At 30.5% G+C, this 19,473-nt stretch overlaps 1 protein-coding gene across 1 annotated transcript; it reads right to left on the reverse strand.

The window, feature by feature from the left end:
- Positions 1–1,038: 1,038 nt before the first annotated feature.
- LOC113376323 (vinculin-like) lies at positions 1,039–4,283 on the reverse strand. The gene is made up of 7 exons (XM_026616232.1): positions 4,116–4,283; positions 3,779–4,030; positions 3,606–3,695; positions 3,317–3,543; positions 3,139–3,256; positions 2,844–3,071; positions 1,039–1,227 (listed from the first exon to the last, which is right to left on the reverse strand). Exons 1-7 carry the CDS (start codon positions 4,173–4,175, stop codon positions 1,039–1,041), a joined length of 1,164 nt encoding a protein of 387 aa, XP_026472017.1. The 5' UTR covers positions 4,176–4,283.
- Positions 4,284–19,473: the final 15,190 nt, after the last annotated feature.

A 19,473-nucleotide genomic window follows, 5' to 3' on the forward strand; every position in this document is an offset into this window, starting at 1 on the left:
ACAGTGTTATATAACGAATGACATTAATTCCTTTGCCACAAATCATCAAAATTAATTAATAAAATAATTAAATTTCTTATATACAAAATGCATATAGCATGTGCAAATTAATTACCTTTTTTTTACTCTAATTTCCGAGTAGCAAATTCAAAATGAACATTAATTACACTTATATACAATATACAGATTAGTTTTAAATAGACTTATGTACAAAATAATCGTGTATGTACAAATATATAACGGAGTCTAACATCATTAAAATAAACATTAATTTCTTAGAAAATTTATTATAAAATATACGGATTTTATAATAAATTTTCGACTAGGGCTTATATAATTTACTATCCTAATATTAAAAACGAAAAAACGATCAATGGTATCGTGTCGTAGTACCAAATAATTATGTTTTTCTATTTTCTTTTATCAGAAAAAGCAAATTTTTAGCTAAATGAAGGCTAAGACTATAGACGAAACGTATAAATTTTAGAATATATTATTTTAAATTCATATTTCTTTTGTTATACTCGATTTATGGACTTAATACATATGTCACTCAAATTTATACAAAATATGATATGCATTTTTAACATAGAATACACACAAATGATATAAAAAATTTATATATTATATATTAATTTATTCCTAAAAACTGATTTTTGTTCATAATTCAGAAGCTAATATTTTACAGATAAAAATTTATAGATTTTTTTTATTAAAAATCTAGTATTATTGTGAACGGAAAATCCAATACCGATTATTATTACATAAGAGTTTTTAAAAAATATTTACATTACAAGTCGAAATGCTTGAGATTTAAAAACCAAAATTATTTTATTATTATACATTAGTTTGAGCCAATAAGTCCAATGTCGACAAATACTTTACACACGAACATATAAAAAAAGATTTATAGTACAAATCTATATTATCCTTAACCAATAAAAACCAATGCTGATGATTAGCATTTGTTAGACCAGTAAGTCCAACGCTGATGAAAACTCTACTATTAATACAAATATTTAGATATATATATAATTATTATTTTACCTTTTTTCCTTCATCAACAATAAGTGCTATAGCTCGGCGTCCAAGACCGCGATCATCGCTGGCCGGCGATTGGAGCCATTTCCGAGCCTGTTCTAATCTTCCTTGTACTGTGTGAGCGGTCTGTTGCAAACCAGCCTTGTCTACCCCGAGGACAGCTCCCATGACTGCTTGTTGTAATTGCTACAAACGTAGATTTATGCAATATACTTAAGAAGAAAATAATTTTCCTTTATGATTAATTATCAGGTTCTTCCAACGCTTAAAAAGGAACCACTTTCTCATGTTTTCAATGACATCACGGCCAAATGATGAGGGAGGGAATTGAAAACTAGTACCATGAGGTTGCTCCCAAAGGAAACAGGATTAAACCCCCCCCCCACAACGTATCGCCGTTGTGATATTCAAAATTATCCTTCCTCATCAAACATCACGTATATTTTTAGTTACAAAAAAAGTAAAATTTTTGATTTTATATAAAATATTTTGATTTAAAAAAAAAAAACTTTTAGAAAATAAAAATACGTAATATCTTACTATTCGTGATTTTTTGTCAAAAACCCCCCTCCCCTAAAACGAATCATTGGCATTTACTGAACCGCTATTAGGTTAGTGTACAATTAACAAGTTAATCAATAATCAATAATTAAGCAATTATACGTTTTCTTATTAAAATAAGTCATTTAGTCATTCCAATTGTAAACATTTGCTTACTCAACAAAATAGTTCTGTTCAACAGTAACATGTGTTGTAGTTTATAAAAACCGGTCAAAATACGGGGTACGGATTTAGGCAGTAGTACGACTTGAGCAAAATCGCCTTACATTGGATTTTTTTCAGAAGAACAAGAAGTTTAAATACCTAGGTGGGTCCAATTTTGTATGGCAAAGCGTACTTACTCTAAGTGTGCTTTTATTTTGCAAGCATTTATGATATAGATCTCTTTGGGGACGGCTGTCCACCTGAGTGGCCAAACATACTCTGTGAGGCACAGGCTATTTTATAAACAATGATTTAGTTTGCATCGAAAAGTTGAATAAATTACACATAGCAGTGATAAACAGTGTTGTATTTTAAAGATAATTTTAAGTTATTTTAGTAGTATTTTTAGCCTTTTTTTTGCTATATAGTCTTTTTTTCATATTTCAAAAGGCCAAGCGCTTTTAAATATGGCAAAACGACTGGTAAATCTTGTGAATTAAGCAGTAGTGAAGATGGGTTTCAAATAGACATTCATACAGAAAAATTTTACGAAATTACTATTCGCAACAAAGATAGTGATGAATGTGATGATGATATTATCCAACCAACAAAAAGAAGAAGTTCGACAAATTAAATGAAGAGCGGAAAGACATTAGCGAATGTGCCGCTTCTCCTTCAATAATCGAGTTTGACATTCTAAATGCGAGTTCTGACAGTTCTGCCAGAAAAGCACCAGGAGAAAGGCGGGGAACAACATTTTATTGTAAAAAATGTCAAAATCAACCAGCTATGCATTTTGGAAATTGTTTTGAACGTCACCATTCTTTATAAAATGATTATAAATATATGTCCTTCAATGACCACACATTTTTAATCAAACAAATTGCATAACATACACAATGAAATCAAGTTTACAGCCGGTACAGTAGATTGTTTTGAAATCGGTGCCGTCCCGAAAGTGATATAAATCAAGTTCTAACCCTTTCGACTCGGATGCCGCTCCGGTGGCAAATTTCATATAAATCTCGCAATTCGCGAGTGGAAAGGGTTAGATTTTGTGAGAATAAAGCAAAATAAGTTTACTAAATAACACAGACCGTCAGCTTTTCCTTTATTTCATCAGCAAGTGCCTGCGCTTGAGGTGTGTTTCCTTTACCAGCTTGGCGCAGTTCGCACAGTGCATCCGTCTTAGAGGCTATTTCTCCAGCTAGACGTGATATCTGCGCCGCGTCCTGCGGTAAGCAATGATCGCATACACGCCGAGCAGTTTCTATAATCTGTCTTAAGGATTTTTCTCCTACGCCTCCCCTCAAAGCGCGTGGATCCTGTTAAAAATGAAATATAAGTTCGTTATCACAAAAAAAACTTTTAGTTTAGGACATTGCTACTAACACTAAGCCAGTCTGTAGCAGTCAACATTTTTGTGTGGATGGCATTGCTCAGTTTTTTCAATACTGTCAGGTTGTCCAATTCGCTCTGGTCTTCATCATATGTAGTTAACTGTAAGACTCTGTAAAACAAAAATCATATTTTATATGCGTATATAGGGCAAAATAATATTACCAAATACCTAATAATCTCATGAATTTCATCAGACATTCTTGAAGATAAATAGTTTCTGTTTTCAGATGCCTCTTCGGCACCCTTGCCACCTTGATCCATAATGTGGATATAGATCTTCATACTGCAAATCAAAATCGGAGCTAAGGTTTTGACTTGTTCAAGGCATCGAACTAAAATCTCGCTGTGAACTTGATGTGTTAATTCTTTTTCACGAGCACTCACTTCTCGTGAAACCTATCAGAAAAATTGCACGAATTAATGAAAATTACAATGAAAATACTAAATATATATATTACCTTGCTCAAGCACGGACTGAGATCTTTTAAGAATTGTATTAAATCTTCCATTGTGTCTATAACTTCAGCTACGGCTAGATAATCCAAAACCTAAACTTATATATAAAAATGTATAATAAACAATTTAAAGTATTTTCTAAAAGATATAAGGAAGACCATAATTTTATTTTTACCTTCTTGCATTCCCGCATAATTTTTCTGACCTCAGATTCATCAAAACATAGCAAAAGTGCTGACGTTCCCTGTAAAATACCCCTAGATCCTTCTATCAACTTTTTCCGAGCAGGGCCGGAATAGGGGTCTTGTTTAAGCATTGCCGAAGCATCTTCGAGCAGACGGGAAGCCTCTTCGACCCGAAGTAAAGCACTCGGCATGTCTTGTTTGAGAATGTCATCCTCTGAGCTGTTTATAGTATCTCGCCCGACCTGAAGAACCATCGAGTTAAACGAATATAGTTTTATTATTAGAATTATTTCATAAAAAAAATTCTGAAAATTATACAAATACTACCTTGACTAAGTTTGTGACAGCTCTGGATACAGCCTGTACCGGCCGCTCCAGATCGGGCATAGCATTTCCATCTTCGGCTTCTTCATGTAGAATTACTAGTCGAGATACCTGAAACCAAAAATTATTAGTATTTATTGTATAAACATTTTCATAAATTGTAATGGGTCCAGTTATAATATAACAGATCTAAACAAGTGTCCAGAAAACAGATCTAAATATTCCTCTGGGCATTTTGAAATATATCAAATGCAGATGGGCCAACCGTTGCGTTACCTTCTAAAAAGCTACGTATTTAAGAAGTTTTATGTTGTTGTAGTTGTCTAGATTGTTGTTGAAAAAAAACATACTTTGTCAGTGATAATAATGGCTCATAAATAAATTACAATTGTTGATTAATGTTTTTATAGTAACGCCGAAATCGCAAAATCTTCTATATGAAAAAACTATTTTCAGTAACTTTATCAATGAGATAAATAATATTATTCCAATGCAAGATATATAATTGATATCAATACTTCGAGTGAGTAATTAAAATCTGCATCTTATATTATAATCTAAACAATGCCTATCAACTAAAAACAAGCGCGCCTTATCTGTTTTGATAAATTTCTAATTAATAAAGAATTTATCAATTTAATACCTGTTCAAACAAAGAACCGATAATAGAAATAATGGCATAAAACGAGCACGAGAACATGTTTTGCATTTCTTATTATTCTCGCAAAATTATTAAACAATTGTAGCTTAATTTCCGGCAGATAATTTGGGAACCGATAAAAAAATTACTAAAGAATTTAATCTCTACCGAGGTTTATAAACGTTTAAAACATCAATAACCATTAGAACAACTTAATCAGTAATAAACACTTGAAAAGTTAAATCCAGCTTGAAGTTTGAAACAATTTGATGTACTAAGAAATAATAAAATAAAAGTAAATATTGCCGAAGAAAGTTAAACAAGTCGGCTGTTACAATAAAAGAAGACAAACTTTTAGTTATTCATACAAATAACATAATACAACAAACGTTCGAAAAACCCGTCCAGAAGCCATAATGCAAGCTAAATAAATGTATTTTAAGACTCGTTCACGGAATATCAAAGTTTCTCCGCTTTTGAATTTTACTGCATTTCAACATACGTCCAGGAAAAGTTGGACTAGACAGAGGCGTTACAATTATACAGATATTTTTTTATATATTTAGCAGCAATCAGACCTGAACGAGTCGTATGAGCGGGTGTGCTTATTTCTTTTAATAACTTGACTTTATAGATGACAACCCAAACGGTCGCCATATCACTATAAGATGAATCTATTATTATAATTTCTGTAATACTGATTTTTTTTATTTGTGCAGCAATGCCGGATGAAGGCTACTTTCACATAAAACATATTGCTAACTATGTAATGTAATGTAAAGAAAACCGGTGAAAATCGCAAAACTACTGCTCGAAACCAAGCTGTACGAAAAGGGTATCGAACTTGTAACTTGTAACTCATTCGAATCCCATAGTTCTAACCACTAATTCTAATAATACACATTAACTACTATTTTATGTATTATAAAATAAACATATTTTTTAGCTTTATCCCAGTATAAAAAAAGAGTACTAAATAGTCTAAATTGTTCATATTTTGAAAATTAGCCTATTTGAGTAATTTTACAATAGTAAAGTTAAACTCTTTTTTGTAAATTGAAATACAGCCCTTTTTGAATCTTTTTGAATTGTAATGTAAGAACATGAGACTTTCCTCCATGGAGCGAAATCCAAATTATTTGTTTTCTAATTTAACAAACAGTGTTTTTCTGCTCATGCAAAAATAACTTATAAGATATTAAGGTATGTTATTATGATAATAGTATAAGATATTAATGTATGTTATGATAATGTATGTTATTATGATATAGTAATATAAAGTTATGATATTGCAATTCAGAAAAAAAAGGATTGTAATATACTACTATACTAACATTATTTTAATAGCAGATATATAAAGTACCTAGTGGCGTGTATGGCATCGTGCCTTAAAGCAAATTGCTGGAACGTCCCGTACCGTAACGAAATGTTCGAGGAATACTGAATGTTTTCAAATAGATTATTATTAATATTGTAACATTGACTAATATTTATAAGAATTATTATTATATATATATATATATAATTATAATTATATAAACTGAATTGCAAAGTTGAAATTATTTGTTTAAAGTATATTAGAACTTTAGTCAGAATTAAAAATAAATTCTGAATTATTTTCGATATACATTTTTTTAAAAAAAAAATGAAAAAAAAAAATTGAAACAAAAACTTCTTTTTTCCAAAATCAATTATTTTGTTAAGACAAGCAGGAAGTTCTTTGAATCATTTAAATCGGACGCTTAATTCTCTCAAAAACTGTCATTTTTTACACATTTAGCTCCGTATCTTCGAAATGGCTGGGCCTGCCTTTTCCAAAAACTAACAAACACTTCTAATCATTAAAAATTGAATGTTTTTTAGATCATTCAAATCGGATGCTCCGTTCTCTCAAAAACTCGATTTCTATTTTTTGCACTCTTTGCTCTTTATTTCCGTAACTGCTGGACCTGCCCTTGCCAAAAACTAATCAGCACATCTCCTTAATAGGAATCGAATGTTTTTTGAACCATTCAAATCGGTTGATCCGCGCGACCGAAAACGTGACTGGAAATTTGTATCCATACATACATACAAACACACACATACATCCATTTTTTCTGAGGTATACCAAAATGTTCAGAAACCTTCAAAACGTCGAGAAATGTAAAAAAATTTCAATTTCGATTTTCGGCCCATTACAATAACTTACCCTACGGGAAGTTAAAAATAAGTATTTGTTAATTATTTTATTGTCCTGGTCTCTTCAGCACTTAGCCACTTACATTTCTTTATTCTGTTCAAAGCATTTTCCATACTTCTTTTCATATGTGTTACATACTTCTTATATCATACTCTATTCCATATTCTGTATCAAAACTATTTTTTACATGCTTTTCTTTTTACCCAGCGTCGAGATTCGATTTTGATACCTATTTTGTAAACTATAAAACCTCTAAAAATTTTGTCTGCCTTTTTAATGCCAAATGTATGAAAATATATTATCGCATTGTCATAAAGTTCAGCTCTGCGCCAAACTCCTTTGAAATGAGTTCACAAGAAAAGCGATGGGCATTCTGCCAATGAAACACGCGCACAAACAAAGCTCGAATTTGACTTAGGCGTCCAGAGACGCTGCTTCGGTCAATAACTGCAGACGCATGCTTGGTGAATCATTAATTTTAGCTAATTACAAGCTGGATGAGACTATAAATATAGATATCTTAGGGTATAGCACTAGGTGGACTAATGCTATCTGATTATTCGATGGAGGACTCGAGAGGAATAAAACAATCCACTGAATTTGACAAAAATAACGACAAAATGATAATCCCGTTTGTCAATATTAAAGGTAACGAGTAACTACAACAACCTTAAATTTACCATTTTAAATTGATCAACTATATTATCATAAATTCTGCAGTGTTATGATTGATATTAAATTTTTATGATATCTGACTTTTTTCATATGTCACCAATCAGAACCTTACGACCTATAAGCTGTTGGGCTGAACCTTCTCCTTACGCCATATTTTTAGATGGTAACGCTACCATTGTTGATCTATCTAAATATGATTATTAACTTCCCGTACGGCAAGTTATAGTATTCGCAAAAAAATCGAAAATGAAAATTTTCATATATCTTTACGTTTCAAAACCTTCTGAACATTTTGGCATACCTTAGCAAAAATGGATGTATGTGTGTGTGTGTGTGTGTGTGTGCGTGTATGTATGTATGTTCGGATACAAATTTTCGTCGACGATTTCGGGAACACGGATCAACCGATTTGAATAATTCAGAAAACATTCGATTCGTATTGATAAGGAGACGTGCTGATTAGTTGGTGAAGGCAGGTCTAGCCATTACGAAGATATGGGGCAAAAAGTGCCAAAAATGGTAACTCAGTTTTTAAGAGAACGGAGCGTCCGATTTTAATTATTCAAAAAACATTTTACTTGTATTGACAAGATGAAGAATTGATTAAATTTTCATGAAGGCAGGTCTAGCGGTTTCGGAGATCTAGTGAAAAAAGTAAAAAAAGCCATTTGGCGGTCAAAAATGATCATTAGACATATGCACATCAAATTATCAGATATTTTACAGAGATTTTAATAATAAGTATAACTTTGTTTACATTGCTATGGGTTCCGTACCAATGTTTATCCGTTAGACGGCGATGCGGCGCTTACGCGCTTTGACATTTCGTCTCTATGTAGTTAAAGCAGTACGATTGCTTTGAAAAAAAGTTCAGAATTTCCAAAATATGTCAAAATAAAAAAAACTTGTTCAAAAAAATTTTTTTTTTCAAAAAAAAGTAATTTTTTGTCAAATTTATAGTTTCTCAAAAATCTAATTTGTTCCAAGTAAATTTTATTCAACAATGTTAATCTTTTTAAAAAATAATTTTTGGTACGGGAAGTTCCAGCAATTTGCCTTAAGGCACGACGCCATGCGTCCCACTAGTTTTGTTATTAGAATTTATCTAATAGGGCTGACTTATTGTTCAATTTCAATACTTCGGATGGGCTATTTGCACTCGAGAACATATTTAAGATCTATATTTCCAACTGAAACTTGATATCATCACTGCATTTTTTTTTGGACTGACTTTGATGTCAGTATTTTATTGCAACCCTAGATTTTCACTATTTAAGTATGTTTTATTAATATAGCTACGTTCGTCTATAGTAAACTATCTTAGTGAATCCGCAAACTATCTTATCACTTTCTCCATTATTGATTTATTCTGCTTTATTTTACAGAAAAGGTGTTAAATTTTTTGAGAAACGATCCGAGTGAATGAGATACTGGACTTCATAATTGGAAAATGTTCAAGATGAAGACATCAATCCAAGTTTACATTATACTCATAATATCAAGATATAATATATCAATTAATTGTATTTATATTTTGATCTTATTTGTGATTTTGAAAGATTGTGAACTTAATTTAATATTGTAAAATTCTGTATCCGTAAATGAATATACTTACTCGTACATCATGTACGATATCATATCATAGGTACATTTTTGTACTCAATAGCTAATAATAAAGTTACAAATTAATTTTACATCGTTTACTTTAGCATTATTGGGTTATGATATTCACATCTTTGTCACTCCTTCATTTTTTTATAGTTTATTACACAATCTGACATTTTTTTACTTAACAGCTATTAGAACTACATGTTATATCAGCCCAATGGGCAACCAAGTGGTCAACGACTCCAGATAGACCATATATTTTAGATATGTAAATCTAATAGTGTTAGCATATGTATGTTGCCACAATGTCCACAAAAAGCAATTTTCACTTTAGATTATATTTAATATCTATGAGATTGGGTTCTTTGGGATCAAGTGAAAATTTTATATTAGACTGCTTGATATCGAGCTGGTCAAAGTTGGGATTTCGGGACTCGTTTGTGCTAGCTCACATTCTTAACCATCACACCACGGGCGTACAATTAAAAAAAAAAAAAACAATATTGAAACTATAAACATCATGTAATCAGGATCTCTGGATACATAGTCACTAGCCTTTTTTTTAATTTTTAATATTATAACCTAATTTATTACCTGTACAAAAACGTTTATGAACTTATTAACATTTTTTGAATTATTAAATAATCTCAAAAACTGATGACAATGAATTGGCGCGCGGATAAAGGTGGCTTATGTTTTATTTCGGATCACATGCATAAGAACTAAAAATACACATGTTATTGTTGGCGCGGGCAAAAATAAAAAGTAAAGTAAACAGAATTTCTTATTTCACAGGTTTACATAACAAATATACACTTAAATCATACCTATACAACAAATAAACACTTTAATGTTGAGAAACTTTTATGTAGAGAAGTTTTATTATATTAAATGTAATTATAAACTAGGTGCAAGTGGTATTTTCTTGAGGCAACAGTAAAATTTTTTTGTAAGAATTGCGAAGAAATGACCTGGCCAACTTTTACCAAAAACTACTCAGCACGATTACCAAGTGATATAAGCACGATTACAATAAAGTTGTGATTTGTACTAGAATTGGTGGCATTTGAAAAAATCATTTAATCCTGCGTTTTAGACACTGCATAAATTTTATTAAAATTTATAGACATCAAAACATCATTGTCGGTTTCGTAATTTGGAAACGCAATCGTGAATAACATATACATCGCAATCATAAAATTATACCACCGACAGATTTACAAGCGCCGATGGTTTATAAATTTCCTCGCAAAGAACTAAAATAAGCACAACGATAATAAAACAATCGTCAATATTTATGAAACAACAATAACAAATTGGATGATTGAACGAAAATCGGAACAGAACGACATCGTTAAATTTGTGACAGAAATATTTCGCAATATCAATCGTCAGGCCAGCAGAATTATTGTTATCGATTTTCAGGCACGTTCCAATCGAAATGGATAAACGAGGTTCGAAATAATACATTTGGAAATTCATAAAAGGTAATGCGGACAGTTGATTGCCGATAATGAACCCGGCTTCGATTCCAACCTCGGACAGCTCGATATCAAGCAGTATGATATCAAATTTCCACTTGAGGTCGTAATACATCTCAATACGGGGAGCAAATCCTCGGATAAAATATAAATGTAGTCACAACAAACTGTCGAAATTATGTATTTGCGTGAGATCAAGTGTTTTACACATAAAATCTAACCTCCAAAAAGCACAAAAATCAAATAACAATTTTATCATAAGTGCAACTTTCTGATGTCACTTTGATAACACATACGCCAAGTCCAACCAAAGTTATGAAGCTTGTGCGTTTTGGAGGTTAGATTTTATATAATATGTGCATAGATTTTTGCCAATTACTAATTACCAACTCATACGATTATAGACCCGTAACATTTTATCTAATTATTTGCCCCCATTTCGTGGGCATTGCTGCAACATATATATGCCAACACTATTAGATATACATATCTAATATATACCATCTTCATATATAAAAGAAGATGGTCGACCACTGGGTTGCCCTCTAGAATAAAAGAGTAAGAGAGTAAAATTCCTACAACACGTAGTTCTGATTCTGATCGCTGTTAAATAAACATTAAGTGATAATACGAGCCAGTAATAGTATTAATCAAAAGTTAGTAAAAAAAAAGATATTAAAAAAACGGTAAAAAATGTATAAAAACAGATACTGCATACAAAATCAAATATAAGTAAATCCTGCATAATACATTAAAAAATTATTAAATGAATATTTCTAAGTACAAGTAATATTTGATAGAAATATGCATGTAGACATTAAAAAAAATTAATTATTAACAAATAAAAAAATATTTTACATACATTTTTAAAATTTTTATGTAGTAGTATAATTTTGGTACGTTGTCACGTTTCATGCTGTAAAAGTATTATTATCAGTGTACATTTTAACAATGCACAATAAAATTTTTTTAACAATTAAGGTAAATTATTATCTAGTAGAAAATTGTGTTTAAGAATTTCATTAACGATTATAAGATTAGCAGGTACATATTGTGTTAAAAAATAAATATTGAAACAGGCAAATTAAGTCATTTCTTGCAAATTGCAAATACTGTCAAAATGAGAAAAAACAACACAATTTCGTCTCCACTCGATCAATTAAAACTTGTTGTTTTAACACATTGTATTATTAACTGCAAGTCTCAACATTGTGTAAAAATAAATACATTGCAGACTTTTCATTAAAAATTGGAAGAACCTGTTGCAATTCTGCCAAAGCAAATATACAATTATAACGGTACAGAATTTTTTTAAAATAAAATGCGTGTAATAAAATTAAATGTTCGTAGTGTCGAGAAGCTAAAGTAATGATTCCAGTGAAATCCAAAATTTTGTGAATTTTGTTATTAACAATTTCCTTTTTAACTTCCCTTAGGATAAGTTATAGTAATTGCAAAAAAAATCGAAAATGAAAATTTTTATGTATCATTACGTTTCAGTATTTTCTGAACATTAGGGCATATTTTAGAAAAAATTATGTATATGTGTGTGACGATTTCGAGAACACGGATCAACCGATTTGATGATTCAAATTCGATTCCTATTGATAAGGAGACCACTAGTTGTGTAATATATTTGTATTATATACAAGTTTAGTATTTGAGCTACCTGAATTGTAATAAACATACAGTAATTCGAATTGAAAGAAAAGGACAGTAGTTTATACATACGACATGTGATATATGTGTCACCATTTTGCTTAAAATAATACAAAACATTGAAAAAGATCAATAAAAAGATATTATATAAATTAAGAAAAATATTGTATACCAACTAAGGAAAAACTTAAAAATAAAAAAAAATATAGTACACTTTTTGTTAAAAAAAACACAAAGAAAAGCAATAGATTATAGACAGATCCAAGGCCCAAAGATATCAAAACTAAAAAATAAAATCGCAGTATAAAAAAAGGTTAAAAGACCAGAATTTTCTCCTGGTGTTTACAATGCGATATTTATAAGATTTTTTCAATTATATAAAATTTGTAATATATTAGATATTTTTAAGCTAACGATAGGTGTTTTTCATTAGACTCTCATTTTTAGGTAATAAATCTTGTTTCTCATTTCTATCGTTTCAATCCAATTTTAGCGCTTCGTTTTGGTATAATCCGATCATTTAATTGAAATTTAATTGAAAAAATATAATATTTAAATTATAAAAAAAAACATCATATATTTTTTGTTCCAAATTTTGAATTTCTTCTCTATTTGTTAATAAAGGCGATGTTCTTGACAGATGACCTGACAAGATGGAGCAAAACTAGTACCGAATGGTCGTAAAATAAATAATATACGTTCTTATTGGATTTCTTGCTCGGATCTAAATATATATATATATATATATATATATATATATATATATATATATATATAGTGTATGCGATATACTCGAACGTGCCTATGCAATCAAATGTAAATTTAGTGACTCACAAAGATTAAAATAATACTATAAGATATAAGCTATGAAAAGTTCAATGAGTAATAGGTTTTATACCTATTCTATATTAGATAGCACGTCTGTATGAAACTATATAATGGAATCTATAATAAATTGTATTTAAAAAAAATATTTAGTTCAGTTAATCATTTACTAAACTAAATATTGTTAAAGATTCATTGGTAAAATACCAAAACAAGATCCCAAAATAAAATTCGTTGTTATTGGGGTTTGCTTGTGAATAAATAAATAAATAAATTAATAATCCCGTTAATATTAATCTCATTCATTAATTAGTACTATTCTATCACAATTTAATAAAAGTATCGATAAGTCTGATATATAAACTAATATTGTTAGTATTTATTTTAGAATATGCCTCCATAAGCACCTGAGTATATATTTTTTTTTATTAAGTTATTCAGATGTTTTACAAGGGTTAAAACGTGTTATTTTGCCCCCTGTTGTCACACTTATGCTAATTTAGAACAGGTTACTAAAGTTTAAAGGGATACAAAAAAAACATTAGGGCATTTGACTTCCTTTTCAAAACTAGTTGAAGTGGTTTTATATCTCATTATGAAAAATGCATATTCTTTGTTGTATTAATTGATAAGTATTTACAAAAACAACCCTGATTATTAAAAATATGGACAAGATTTTGTGCGAATTTTCATTAAATGTAGTTCAAAAGCATCGATTGTTGTGTTTATCAAAATTGTTAAACATTTTTAAAAAAATAATTTGGAATTTATAAATTTAAACTTAAGACTAATGTCATACATTAACATTTTATAGATTTAAGAAAAATATTGTTAGAAAATTTTATCCATGCGATATAAAGCACCCAAATGTTACCGTTATGATCCCACAAAGATTCTGACAAAATTTTAATTTAATTAAAATTATTAACTAGTGGTGTATGGCATCGTGCCTTAAGGCAAATTGCTGGCACTTCCCGTACCGAAAATTAAAATTTTTACAAAAACTTTTGTGAAAAATTTGAAAAAATAGATTTTTGAAAATTTTGCCAAAAGAAATTGACTTAAGCAAAAATAGTTTTTTCTTATATTTAGATTATTTTTAAATATTTAGAACTTTTTTCAACAAAATATCGAAGCGCGTAAGCGCCGCCTCGCAGTTTATAGGATAAACATTGGTACGGAACCCAAAGAAACAAAATCTCTATAAAATATCTGATAATTTGATGTGCATATGTCTAATAATTATTTTTGACCGCCGAATGTTTAAGTTAAGACAAATAAAATAATAATAATATGTTTAAGTTAAGACAAATAAAATGTTTTTTGAGTCATTCAAATCGGACGCTTTAATCTCTAAAATTGAATTACCATATTTGAATCTTTTTGCCCCATATTTTCAAAACTATGCCAAAAACTAATCAGCAGTATATTTTTATTAATACAAATCGAATGTTTTTTTTGAATTATTCAAACCGGTTAATTCGTGTCCCCAAAATCGTCGATGAAAATTTATTATCAAACACACACACACAAACATCCATTTTTTTCTCGTAAGGTATGCCAAAATGTTCAGTAACTTCCAAAACGTAAACTTATGCAAAAATTTTCATTTACGATTTTTTTTTGCGATTACTATAGTTATCCTACATGAAGTTAATAATGAATTCTTATATTTTTCTCTTATTCTTGCACAGAAATCAGAACTTCAATAAGGTTGCGAAAAATCTTTCTATCACCATTTCCAGAAAGCAAACCAACAATAATTGACCTATCTGTAGTTGACGATACATTTTTTAATTGGATGCAATGCGTTATTATAGAAACCGCGTTCCTAGTTATTGGAGGTTTAACTATACATACATAATTCATTCGTTATGATCGTCCTAAATTCTCTGGTATGTAAACATTTACGTCCAGGTTCCCCATGTTTCCTTTCGAATTGTTATAGTTCTAAAATAATAATTTGGTCAGGCTGATGATGTACAAAATGCGTCTTGCGTAATTTTATTATGGCATATGTGTTCCATTAAGCGTTACCTGTAATAACAGCCAATAACGAACGTTCTTACCGATGACTATGCCAACGAAAACCTAAATTAGTCTGCGAAGGATTTTGGATGCACTAGCACCGAGATGCGGAAGACTATTTTTAATTATTCGTAATGATAATAATACGATCTTATAAATTCCTCAAACGCGAACTCTTGTAAAATTTCCGGTCCATTCCAGATGCAACGATCAATCAATCTTGATCGACAACTGAACAAAAACAATCGTCACAATCTCAGTCGGTCGCTTCTGAATTACAATGTATGAAAATTCAGATATTCTTAATGTCACATTGAACAGCGTCCATATCAGGAATAAATTATTTATGAACGAACATTCGATTTGCATAACCGTCAATGAAGTGTGTATGATTATACATAATGACGATCGTCGAAACACAGATGGACGGCGGGAATAAATTATTTTTCTGTAATATGTCGTAATTTACCAAATACAGACAATCGGTGTGCTAATAATAATGTTACGTTTGAGTTCAGTGATAAATTCAATGTCGTATCGGTAATGTTTTACATTTATAATATATCATGTTTTGCTGGTGTAAATATATGGACTTGTGCGTGGCGTTTCGACAAAACGCCATGTCAATTAGCAAACGATGCTGATTTCTTGTTGTGCTGACTTCTCAACCCAAACGGTTGTCCCATCTTTATTATTACAATTTCTTTACTACTGATTATTTTTTTGGTTGTGCAGCAATGCCAAATAAGAGCTGGAAACAACACCATCTATATTTCCAAGTAAAAACGATGTCACTACTGCTTAACATGGCCTTCGAACCTTTTGATTGGAAGACTAAAGCTCTAACCACTAAGCCATGGGTAAGCTCAATTTATCTAATTAACATGGGCACGCGAGTAGGTAAGTGGCTAGAACGACTGGACCTGAATCAGAGGTCCTGCGTTCAATCCCGTTTCGAGCAGCCTGTTGTCAAGCAGTAGTGACAATGGTTTTCACTTGGAAATATAGATAGTCCAGTCATTACACTAAGTTCACCTCGGAATTCGAGATAACCACCTGTAAGACTGTAAATACTTGAATATTGACACCCTAAAGCTGTCTCAAAACTACATACGGTATTTACACCCTACCATATGTAGGTTTTGAGACAACTTTAGGGTGTCAATATACAAGTATTTACAGACTTACAGCTGGGTATCTCGAATTCCGAGATTCTTACCTAAGTTTAAATGACTGGACTAAGATAGCAATCGTTTCCAAGTGGAAATATCTCTTAATCCAACATTGCTGCATCAATAAATATTCGCTCAATTGCAGAAATTGTAATAATAGTTCATCACACAGAAAGGAGACAATGACTGTTTGGGTTGCCATCTGTAGAACAAATAGTATTAAGTATAGCATTAAGTAAAATCAGCCCAGCAGCTTATAGAACTATTAGGTTCTGATTGCTGTTCAAAATAATAAAAAAAATATTTTTTTATAATTCAAGTGAAACCCGATTACACTCCTGCCTGACATCTGTCTGAAACCTTTTGGTTGAAAGCCCAAAGCACTAACCACCAAACCACAGTTAATAAACTCAATTTGTAACAATCAATCATTATGGCAATGTATCCAGATGCCAAGATAATAATTTAATAAAAAAAAACAATCAATTATTATATTCCATCAAAACAAACGAAAACTGTGCTATGTTAATTGCATTTTGTTTTGTTTTAAAACTTTTGTTATGATATATTAGATCCAGCCATCCAAACAAGTCGTTTAGATAATGAAATAATAGTTAGATATTATTAGAGCACACGATGTACAGAAGTCATTGATAGCAGATCGACCTTATATGCATCAATGATTTATATTAATTGCATTTGGCTACTCTTTACATCTGTATATGACATCATAAAGAAATAAATTCCAATACCACACACAACGACCAGAATTCTTGCATACTTAGAATTATATATAAAACTTGGATAAATATTCTATGCGTACATTTTTAGCATTTTTGTTTCGGAGATTTATATTTTAAGTATTTGCTCCGTATTTGATTATTGTTAAGATAAATTCATTTGTTATCTAGCAATGAACACTTAAAAAATATTTACTAAAAAATAATGAGCACGGCTTGTAACTGACACATTTCTAACATTTTCTTACATTTTTTTGAATTTTCAGAATCAGTTCAGGAAAAGTTTCAACGAAAACTTTTGCACTGATCTGCCTATTATAAGGAAACGGCTCGGCAGATCGTCTCGCAAAACTAATCAACACTAGTCCTTACCGTGTTTCATAAAATCAATTTAAAATTTTTGAAATCGGCTGGAAATTGACTAGGCAAGTTTTGAGTCACACATACTTTTTCCAATGTTGGTGTCAAAGGATGCAGAATGTCCTGGAACTTCGAAAAACCAAAAGTGGCAAATTGGATTTTCTGGTAAAAACAAGCTTGTCTTTCAGGATGTTAATGAAACCCGGTTCTTTAAAACACGCGAAAGAATTTTTGTTGTTTTTTATCTCATAAAGCCAGGAACGAACCAGATTCCATTATTACATTAATTACCATTATAACAAATACTAAAATCAATAATTGACTTGCATTTGGACGTAATAATCACATACAACCCATTGCCAATAAAAACAAGATTCATTTTCTAATTATCGAGAAACATCTGATCACTTTCATATACATCTCTTCTCTACACACCAACTCCACGTGCACCATTGTGCAATAATTACTAATTAATTATTAATGCTGCAAATTAAATTTTATTGCTGGTAGAATTTGGTATATGACCTTTTTTTAATCATATGGATATATGAAATACTGAGACATGAACACATGCGATTTGTGGTGACAAATGTCGTGGGTTTTGCCTTATTAGAATAACGTGGGACAAAACTAAGCACCTTTTTACATCTCACACGTAGTATAGAAAAATTTGAGGAATCTGATAGTATCTATTTATTCAAATTAATTAAAATTAACAAATGAATACAAACTTTGAATAGCTGCACGTGTTTAATTTAATTATAACTTATCTAATATTGAAAATATCCTAATCGTTTAATTATGTTCTACTGTCGTGTTTATGGTGTGCAAAGGTCTCTATAACAGAAATTATTATAACCGTATAATTCAAATATCCAAAGTAAAAATGTTATGTGGGAGAAAAATATAATCATGAATGTAGTCTAAGGTAGTTCGTCAGATTAATCAATAATGAGAGTGGATTAGTTTTATCGCACATCACGAAATCAAATTTCTACTGATATGTTTTATGATAAAAATTACATTGTTGTGTGCACATACTGAATTTAGAAGTACAAAGTATCTTACAACATTCTTTTCTATCTTTTCAAATCTTTATTGAAGCAATAAAAAACATTGCACAAGCACCCAAAGCCGTGGTCAAATACAGGGTGTTCCAGAACTCGACGTCAACCTGGACGAGGTGAGGATGAAAAAATTAGAAAAAAGACTATCTCATGCTGTTTGAAAAAGGACATTTAAGAAAAACTTAGAAATTTGGCAAAAAGCTAAGAATCAAAATCATGAGAAAAATGGATAGTGACCAGATTTGCCTAAATGATGATAGTGATTAAAATGGATTAGCCATTCAGGTTGTATTCACTCGTTTTTTTAGTACGAAACTAGCAAGTATTGTACCATTTTATAATCCTGATTAAATGCGTAAATTTTTAGTAGCACCTTAGTACATTTGTTCCAAGGAAGGGCCTTCAAAATCTTCAAAGTTTCAAAATTTTAAAGTCATAGTTTAGCAGATAGTTTTAATTCTAAAAAACTTGGGTCAATCGTGTCATTATTTTTTACTGTAGTTCTCGAAATGTTATTTAGGATAACGGTCCCAATTTTTAAACATGCAAACATAAAAATTAACCACATTAACCAAAAGATGGTTTCAACTTCACACCCTAGGTTTTACTTAACGCACATAATTTTCAAGTTGCATGAAATAGATTTTTTTCTGTCACCTATTAGAGACGTCGAGTTTGGAACACCCTATATAAGAGTGTTTCTTCTAATTTGTTGTCTCGTAATTATGTTCTGTTATAATTTATCGTTCACACGAAACGCATGTTATGAAAGAAACCAAGGAAATAATTTAACAATGATTTTATGATCTTTCTTCTCTCTCACAGTATTTATCAAGAAGGAACCATTGTAACAAAATAAACTTCCTGCAGTCAATCAAGATTCCATTAACTAATACATTTGCAAATCCACTTTGCTCTAATATA

Source organism: Ctenocephalides felis, unplaced genomic scaffold (assembly GCF_003426905.1).
Source record: "Ctenocephalides felis isolate EL2017-DRISC unplaced genomic scaffold, ASM342690v1 CF-g0.4_SCAFFOLD_01886, whole genome shotgun sequence".
In the NCBI taxonomy this organism is placed as follows: Eukaryota; Metazoa; Arthropoda; class Insecta; order Siphonaptera; family Pulicidae; genus Ctenocephalides; species Ctenocephalides felis.